The 10,442-nt window shown below is 36.6% G+C and overlaps 1 protein-coding gene across 1 annotated transcript; it reads right to left on the reverse strand.

The window, feature by feature from the left end:
* Positions 1 to 4,784: 4,784 nt before the first annotated feature.
* On the reverse strand, positions 4,785 to 6,028 carry LOC109185381 (glycine-rich cell wall structural protein 1.0-like). Its single transcript, XM_019335378.1, has one exon. It carries the CDS (start codon positions 6,006 to 6,008, stop codon positions 5,025 to 5,027), a length of 984 nt encoding a protein of 327 aa, XP_019190923.1. The 5' UTR covers positions 6,009 to 6,028; the 3' UTR covers positions 4,785 to 5,024.
* Positions 6,029 to 10,442: the final 4,414 nt, after the last annotated feature.

The following is a 10,442-nucleotide window of genomic DNA, read 5'->3' on the forward strand; positions in this document are numbered from 1 at the left end:
CATAGAATTCAACAATAATTCAACGAATATAAAGATTGGATCTTTACAACGAATCGAGACTCAAATCCTAATCAATAAGTTCATAATACTCCGCTCTAGACCCACATAACATCAACAAATACTCAAAAGTGCACGGGAGGCAACAAAACAATTCCAGAAGCCAAGCAACAATGAACTAGCAGGTGGTTCTGGTGGGACGCCCGTGGGAACAACACGGTAGGATTTGGCGGGACATCCACCCCTGCCAAACACCCCTCTTGCCTTCACACGGGTGAGTTCAACGGGTGTGCCATACCCGTTGATCACCCCTCCAAGGCCAAAAACCCGTAGAAAACAGTAGGGTTTCGGGAATAGTTTCCAAAATGCATATTTCAACTCCAAACTCAACAATAATCATAACAACAACAAATATAACATGGAATGGAAGAAATGGCACATCAACACAAGTATACTCCTAACATTTAAGCTCTAAACACAAGCATAAACACAAGATTATGCACAAATTCATCAAGAATGTCAAGAATACATAATATGGAGTTTAAAATAGTTTTCATGGACATAGGGTTACCTTTCTAGCTAGCAAACCACACCAAGCTCCTCCTAGCTCATCCTATCATGTCACCATCCACTTGATCTTCTTTAAAACCCCAAACCCAACATATAAAAATAATAAAAATTTAGAAAAGATGAAGAGATCTTGAATAGAAAAGGTGTAAAAAGCTTGATCTTATCACTCCTAAGCTTTGTGAAGTAGAAAGATGGAATCTTGGTCTTGTTTTCTTGAGTAGGAAAATGGAAGATATTTTTGTGTGGTAAGAGATGAAAATGCGTGAAGGAGAAGGCAAGGAAGAGAGAGAGTGTGTAGGAAATATCTAGGTTTTAAGTCTTGTATGGATAAGGAGTAATATGTATTCTTATTCATGTGTATATAATAAGGAATGCAAGACTAGGCAATCATTATTGTGTGAACCATGGTCTACACAAGTTGTGTGGATCATATTTTGTATACTGTAAAATAATGTACATTCAATACAAAAATAATGTATAGTATATTCAGGAGATGTACATTATTTTTGTACTGAGTGTATATTATATTGTATAATGTACATTTAGTGCAAAAATAATGTACATTTAGTATATTAATAATGTACATTTTGTTGTGGTCCACGTAACATTGTGTGGACCATTGTCCACACAATAATTTGCCAAGACTAGGGTAATGGGCTTTTATTATAGATATAATTATATTTATATGGGCTTGGGCTAGAAGAATTAAATAGATTTTATATAAGGATTATATATAATGAAGTCCACACCTAGGGTCCAATTATATATATATATATATATATATATATATATATATATATATATATATATATATATATATATATATATATATATATATAATTATGTTCTGGTGCGGTTAAGGTGCCCAGGTGTGGTTGTGCGCTTTAATCTGAGCTATTCATCTCGCTTAAATCAATGTTCACGATTACCAAAATTAAAAAAAAAATGCGGTGGCAATTTTGTAATTTTTGCATCTAGGTCAAAATTAAGGTGAGCGGATCTGTGATTAATATGCGTGAGTTTTGTATATAAGATGTGTGAGGTTTGTGCGTAAGGTGCATGAGGTTTGTGCTTAATGTGCGTGGGGTTGTGCTTAATGCGAATAGTTGTTAAAACTTAAAGTCTGTGAGTTAATAATTAAAGTGCGTGGGTTTTGTGCTTAATGTGAGTGAGGTTGTGCTTAATGTGCGTGGATTTTGTACTTATTGTGCGTGAGTTTGTGCTTAATGTCAATAGTGTTGAAACTTAAAGTCTGTGAGTTAATATTTAAAGTGCGTGTGTTTTGTGCTTAATGTGCGTGAGGTTGTGCTTAATGTGTGTGGGTTTTGTACTTAAAGTGCATGTTTCTATCACTTAAGGTGCGCCATTTTTAGCTTATGCTTCTTTCTTCCAAACACGCGTTTTTTTTTTTTTTAAATTTTCATTGATTTGAGCCGTTGATCTAAATTTGATCAACGGCTCAGATCTAACCGCACAACCGCACGGGAAGCTATACCCGCACCTGAACCATTCCATATATATATATATATATATATATATATATATATATATATATATATATATATATATATATATATATATATATATATATATATATAGTTAATTTCAGCAAAGGTCCTCTAACTATATTGATTTTCCAAAATTAGTCCCCTACTTTTAATTTGGATACTTTAGGTCCCTTGACTTTCAATTTCTTTCCAATTGAGGTCCTTTCGTCAGAATACGGTTAATTGGACTTTAAATGAAGGGGTAAACTCGTCCTTTCACCTGCCTATGTATTATTCTTTGTATTTCTCCCTTGTATACGTGATATATATGAAGATAATCTCAGTCGAAGTCCTAGAATATTCCTCGTCGTTCCCCATTTGCTGACTGCTCGTGTGTGCGTTCCTCCATTATTGAGATGTTTACAAGGTATAGCAGCGAAATACGAAGAATAATACATAGGCAGGTGAAAGGACAAGTTTATCACTTTATTTAAAGTCCAATTAACCGTATTTTGACGAAAGGACCTCATTTGAAAAGAAATTAAAAATCATGGGACCTAAAGTGTCCAAATTAAAAGTTAGGGACTAATTTTGGAAAATCAATATAGTCGGATGACCATTATTGGAATTAACTCTCTCTCTCTCTCTCTCTCTCTCTCTCACACACACACAAACACACACACACACACGCGCACACACACACACACACACACACACACACACACACACACACACACACACACACACACACACACACACACACACACACACACACACACACACACACACACACGACATAGAAATATTTAAGCTCAAGGTAAATACTAGGTTAGGATATTTTTAAATAGAAGAATTGAGCTCTTCAACAAAGAATTAATCTTCTAAGAAAAATATTCGTAGAAGTTGGTTTTGGAATTAGGATAAATTTTGAGGTGTCACACTTCCTTCTAAATCCATTTCTTCTACTGATACATTTTGATCAACGTAACATCTTTGCCTTCTTCGTCCATGTCGAGCCTTGAAGATGTGTTTAGTTGAACTTTGACCGACAACATCCCATCTATGTCAAATTTCTTGATTAAACCTCTAGTATATTTGGTATGACTAATGAATATTCCTTATATTTTGATTGCTTAACTTGATGTCCCAAAATTTAATTCAACTATCCCATTATATACATTTTGAATTTGGTATGCATAAACTTAAAGAGAACTTTTCACGTAAAGTGTTATTGGTACTTTAAAAAATAATATCATCAACATAAAAGTTTACTAATAAAATATGTTCTCCTTGAATTCAAAACATAGTCTTATCTAGCAATTGTTATGCCATGGAACCGTGTTCACCATCCATGGTGAACACGGTCCTAACAGTAACAGTGCACCGTTATTTTATTTTATTTATTTATTTTTTCTCTTAATTAACTGCGCGACTTTTCTTCTTCATTTTCACATTTCGCGATTTCACTTTCTCTTCGCTCAAGTTTCTTCAACATTCATAAATTATGAATGTGCAGACATGGATTTATGAATGTGCAGTTATGAAATTATGAATTTTTCTTTTATGAGATTATGAATTTTCTGTTATGAAATTATGAATTTTCTATTATAAGATTATGAATTTTCTGGTATGCGATTATGAACTTTCTATTATGAAATTATGAATTTTCTGTTATGAGATTATGAATTTATAGAAAATTCATAATTAAATAACTGTAAATTCATAATCTCATAACAGAAAATTCATAATTTAATAAATGTTTTTCTTTTATGCGATTATGAATTTTCTGTTATGAGATTATGAATTTACAGTACATTCATAATCTCATAACAAAAAATTCATAATCTGAACAAACGCGCGCCGTTAACAGCACATTAACTAATTTTTTTTTCTCGTAAAAACGGTGTCGTTGGACCCGTGTTCACCATGCCAGGCATAATTTGCGCTTATCTAGCTACTAGGCCTTTAGTAAAACCACACTTAATCAAGAACATTGCTAAGTTGTCACTTAATCAAGAACATTGCTAAGTTGTCATCCTAAGCTCTAAGTGTTTGTTTTAAACCAAACAAAGTGTTTTTCATTTTGTATACCTTAACGAATGCACTTTTTGATATCCATTTGGTAGCAAACAAAGTATTTTTCATTTTGTATACCTTAACGAATGCACTTTTTGATATCCATTTTTCATTTTGTATACCTTAACGAATGCCATTTTTCATTTTGTATACCTTAACGAATGCACTTTTTGATATCCATTTGGTACCGAATAGGTAAATAGATTTATTACCTGGGCGGCCCAAACAATGTGCTCAAAGACCGAGACACATGCCCAAAGACTAAGGCCCGAATGAGAGACTATAGATAACTATGCTATTGATAAGAATCGAACTCAGTAGATGATTTGAGGGTATAGACTAGGACAATTGAAGCATATGTTCCATCTCAACTAAAAATTTAAGTTGATAGTTGGATTGCACATTAATAGTTATATGCTCAACACGCCCCTCACTTGTGCGGACCGTTACTTTTGATGGATTCCAAGCAACACGTAGCTCTTCTTTATACCAAATTGAAGCATGTGCTTCATCTCAACTAAAAGTTTAAGCTGATAGTTGGATTGCACATTAATAGTTATATGCTCAACAAGACTAGACCGGTTCCTGTGGTGTTAGGCACCCTATTTATACTTTTATAGTTACCCAAGCATCTTCAAACGACTGAACACAGAATTAACGTTAATAACAGACACCATATCTTAATTGAAGTTGATAATTATGTATAAGAAACATTAATACATATATGCATGCATGTGCAGCCCTTAGCTTGCATTGCTGCATGCTTCTGCTTAATTAATTACTTTTCATAATAACCATCTTCTTACACATATCTTACATGCATTTACTTATTTTAATTATATGCGGCCGGTGTATATGTAAGAAGAGTAATCATATCCCCTTTTGGGTATATATTCATGGGGCGTAGCCCCCACCATGTCCACCACCTTCACCACCTCCGGCACCGCCGCCATATCCACCTCCATGTTCACCTCCCCCGCCGCCTCCGCCTGATCCTCCGCCACCACCTCCACCACCAGCGTACCCACCTCCATGTGCTCCGCCTCCTGCGCCGCCACCTTCACCACCTCCACTTCCGTATCCGCCACCTGATGCTCCTCCACCAGCATAGCCTCCGCCTCCACCACCACCTTTGCCACCCCCACCACCATATCCCCCACCACTTGCTCCTCCTCCGCCGTACCCACCCCCTGCTCCTTCACCTCCGCCATATCCGCCGCCGTGTGCTCCACCTGAAGCGCCACCGCCGCCGCCGCCACTACCCCCGCCTCCACCACCACCGGACCCACCGCCGTGTTCCCCTCCCGCACCATATCCACCCCCAGCTCCGCCTCCTTCACCACTTCCACTTCCGGACCCCGCACCATGGTCACCCCCACCAGCATAGCCTCCGCCGCCACCACCACCACTTCCCCCGCCACCTCCACCACCAGCACCACCGTGCTCTCCACCACCACCACCATACCCGGAACCGCCGCCTTCCCCACTACCAGCTCCACCCGCATAACCAGAACCGTGGCCGCCTACATCGCCACCTCCTCCACCACCACCACCTCCCTTTCCCCCACCACCTCCACCACCTCCACCACCAGCAGCACCACCACCATACCCGTCACCACCGCCTTCTCCGCTACCAGCTCCACCCGCATAACCATGGCCACCTACCGCACCATATCCGCCACCTCCACCGGAACCTCCACCACCACCGCCGCCACCAACGGTAACCCCACCGCCGAGACCAACGTGGGCGCCAAGTCCAACCTCATAATTGAGGAGAGTTCTTGCTGCCGAGCATATTCCTACGCCCAGCAACAGAAAGAAGAGTATATTAAGAGCTCTATGTTTTGCCATGGGAATTGATTTGTTTGACGAATGCATGGGGTTTGTGGGTATTTATAGGGATAGCAAAGAGCAGAAAAGCGCGTTAATGGCAAAAGCACTGCACATGCGGCGGGAGGGAAGAAGCCTTTTGTCCCCACAAAAACGAAAGTGCTCTCATATCTCATGAAAACCTCAATTCTATCTCATGCATTAGTGTGCCTCTGCTGTCTCCCACATAGGATGTGTAAAATAGTATATAACTATACCCAACAAATATTTGGTACTATATAATAGTATATTTAGTGCTCTTTATAGTTTTGAAACTATTATAATGTATAGTATTTTTATACTGGTTTTACCGGTAATATATGCAAAAACTTGTGTGAGATCTTCTCACGGATTTATAAGACGGGTCCTATCGTTGTTACTTATAAAAAGAAGTGTACATGGATAAAGATATTCGTGAGACGGCGGTCTCGCAAGAGAGTCACTCTACTATTAATTAATTAGTTAACTTAATACTTTTTTATTTCTTTTTTTTTTTCCCTTGCATAATTCTTTTAATGTTTTGTTATAAATTTTAAATTTGATCTTTATATTTAATAATAATTTTAATGTAGACTTTAAATAAATATGTAAAATTTATATAGTACTAAATAATGAATATTAAAAATTTAAATTGTAAATAATTGAAATAAAATTTAATTAATTGAACTACATAGTGTTAGTCACGAGCAAGCTAAGCTAAAAATCTAAAAGGGAGAGGGAATTGAATAGGCTTTTAAACACTTTTCTAAAATAGTACTAAGTCAGCTTGAATTTCAAAATCAAAGAAAGGAAAATAAATTTGCTTGCAGCGGAAGTCTTTTGAGCTTGTCAAAAAAAAAATGTAGCTATGTTTGATAATATTAACGTGTGACTATGTTGATGGAGTATCGGGTGAGTAAGTTGCAAAGAATAAGCAAATAAATAAAATGTAAAGTGCAAGAGAGATTTTTTAGAGACTCAATTCTTTCCCTTAAATTTCAAGAAGGATTTTCACTATATATTTTGTGTTACAACAATACAAGTGAAATAGAAACCTGCAGCTTCTTCCAGTTGGCAGTCCTTGAGATAGTCACAAATCCTTGTCAACTTATCTTTTACTACCTGATTAGAACTAGCGAAGGGTCAATCACCAAGTCATTTGCTAGGTTGATCTTCCCACTTCCTTAGTCTGAAAGATGGTGTTAGTTAAATGATGGACTTTGGAAGAATCTATAATGATTCTTCTTTCAGCTTAACAGACTAGATAATACAATGTAGTAACTTTATCTCAGTAGCTTTCAATACTTAATCACGAGGACTTTTTTTTTTTTTTTTTTTTTCAGCATCTTCTTCTAAGCTTGGGGCCATCCTTTTTATAGAAGATGAGAAGTGAGCACCAACTTGAAATTTGAATTTGCCCATTTTCACTCAGCAAGTGGTAGCCATCCTAAAGCTGCCACAATCCCCTAATATTCGCTGCCAAATCCCTTTACTTGTGTAGCCTTGAGAACCATAGGGTAAAGACCATTTCCCTATCAGTGTATAAACACACTTTGGTTCAAAAGAGCCATCCTTACTTATCATAATTTTGTCTTGAGTGTAGACTTGTAGGCATCAAACAAGTTGCATTGTGTCGAATAACTCTTTTTAAGGTATCGTTGACTTGGTTCCAAAAGGTCTTCTTCTGGTTCTCTTTTACCACTACCTTTCCTTCTGGTTCTCTTTTACCACTACCTTTCCTTCCAACCACTTCCCTCTAGAGCCATTTCTTCTACCGATACCTTTTGATCAACATCTTTGTTTTCTTCATCCATGTCCAGCATTAAAAGATGTGTTTAGTGGAACTTTGACCGACAACATTCCATCCATGTCAAATTTCTTGATTAGACCTCTAGTATATTTCGCATGACTAATGAATATTCCTTATTTTGATTGCTTAACTTGATGTCCCAAAAATTAATTCAATTATCCCATCATACACATTTTGAATTTGGTATGCATAGGCTTAAGAGAACTTTTCACAAAGAGTGTTATTGGTACTTTAAAAAATAGTATCATCAACGCAAAATTTTACTAATAAAATATGTTCTCCTTCTTGAATTCAAAACACAGTCTTATCTAGCTACTAGGCTTTAGTAAAACCACAACTAATCAAGAACAACTGTCAGAGCTGGTTTTAAACCATACAATCCCTTTTTCATTTTGTATACCCTATCACCTTCATGTTTTACCTCAAACCCTAATGGCTACTTAAAATACAGTTCCTCTTCAAGTAGTCCATTAAGGAATGCACTTTTTGATGTCAATTTGGTAGACATAAAAGATCTTATAGCTGCATAGGCAAGAAAAATACTTATGGCTTCCAAATGTGCAACCGGTGCAAAGGTCTCAGTCAAAATCTATTATCTCTTCTTGTGAGTAGCATTTGGCTACTGGTCTTGTCTTATTCCTAACAATTATATAATCATCATTTGTTTTTGTTCCGAAATACCCATTTTGTACATGATAAGTGCTTATTTGTCTATATTTTTCCTCCTTTTACTAAGCTATTTTGTTTATAGATCATTCTAAATTTCATGAGATTATGACTAAATTGTGTTATTTTGCAAGGAGTTTGGTTTGGAAAGCATTGGAAGCAAAGATGCGTAATATCATGCATTTTGGTGAATATTAGAGTCAAATGGAGCGGTTTAGATGCATTGAAGTTAATGGGAGCCAAGGGAAAGCTATGGAGATGGATGCAACACTTCAAAGGGAGGCTAAGAGTGGTATTTTTAATGGTATTAGTCATTTGGGCAAACCAAAACAAAAGAGGAGCAAAATATCAATGCATTGCAATTTTCGCTCATTTCGACCACTGTTTGGTATTTTGATTATATCTCAGCCCAGGAGTGTTGAAATGGAGTGATTATTGTGTCATTGGAAAGAAGTCTCAATGATCTACAATTCATATACAGACATCAAAGCCTAAAAAGGAAGCCATAGTCGTCAAAATCGTCCTTGAAGTTGAAGTTCCAAATTTACAGTCCAAAACCAACCACTGTTTGGTTTTTGGACCGTATCTCAGACTATGAATGTCCAAATGCAATGATTCTTGCACCATTGGAAAGAAAATTCGAAGGGCTAAAACTTGAATAAAGACATAAAAGCCTAATTATGAGCATAAAGTTGTCAAAAGCAGCCCACAAGTCGGAGTTACGTTGCAGAGAAGCACTCGACGCGTCGAGAATTGAGAGAAATGATCAGTTTGGGTACTGTAAATGTTCGACACGTCGAAACCCCCCACCTTTGCTCCTTTTTAGCTGAGTTTTCGCTCATTTCTACATTGTTTTGAACCCCATTAGAACCCTAACTATTTTCTACTTTTTCCTTTCATATTTTAGTGTTAGATTATGTGTGGATTTAGGTTTTTTTTTTTTTTTTTTTTTTTTTTTTTTTTTTTTTTTTTCTTTTTTATCAAATTTCAAGCTTGTATTCAAGGATTCAATACTTGGATTCCAAGATTTACCATCAATTTCTTTAGAGAAGTGTTATTTCCCTTATCTCTTTTTCTTTGCAATGTTTATGTTTTACACTTTTGTTTTTGTGTTCTTTATGCTATTAAATCATGAGTAGTTAGTATGTTGGACTTGAGTTAGAGTTGTATTACCTATCTTGATGCTTAGTTTGTGATTATTGCATAAAGGGGATTTTTGCCTACCTAAGGTTCTTGAGTTTATGAAGAATTTGTGTTTGTATTTTGTTAATGCTTGGTGTACAACATTTATGAACATGTTTGGAAGGATTCTTGGCCTCAATGAGAGTTGGTTAAAGATTCCAAGTCACTCCTTGCATAAACTCAAATTTTCATATGAAAATGGGGGAAGTTGGGGGGTTTTGATGCTTTGTGTTCTTCAAGAACATGGAGTTGATTCACCACGAGAGTGAGGCGATTCCTTGTTATAATCCTTGTTAATTTGGTCACGTCAGTGACGTATAGACTAGGATTCTACATGCATCCCCTTAATTCCTTGGTTGTGTGATCTCTCCCTAATCCCATAGGTTGTTAAAGCATCTAGATGATAATGCTCCCTAGTTTGAGTCCTATTTCTTTATTTTGTGTTTACATCTTGTTAATATGTGTTCGTGCTATTTTGTTTAGTTACCGTATCCTTGAAACTTGTTATTATTTCCTTAGCTTCTTGTTGATTTCCTTATGCTAGTGCCCAGTTGCTTGTGATTGCGTATTACGTGCCATAAATTCCAATCCCCTGGGGACGACATTTCACACCCGTATACTCATCATCACTCATTTTTGCTACAATCAGTACATGTGACATTTTGATGTGTTGGCATTGGAGTAATCTCACATATGTCATTCCTTTTGAACTTGTTAAGGTCATATGCTCTTCAATTTGGGTCATTGAGAGCTTCTTCAATATCCATGGGTTTGATATGAGAAAAGAAATAAGTGAATAAGGTATC

This window comes from Ipomoea nil, unplaced genomic scaffold (assembly GCF_001879475.1).
Source record: "Ipomoea nil cultivar Tokyo-kokei standard unplaced genomic scaffold, Asagao_1.1 scaffold1317, whole genome shotgun sequence".
In the NCBI taxonomy this organism is placed as follows: Eukaryota; Viridiplantae; Streptophyta; class Magnoliopsida; order Solanales; family Convolvulaceae; genus Ipomoea; species Ipomoea nil.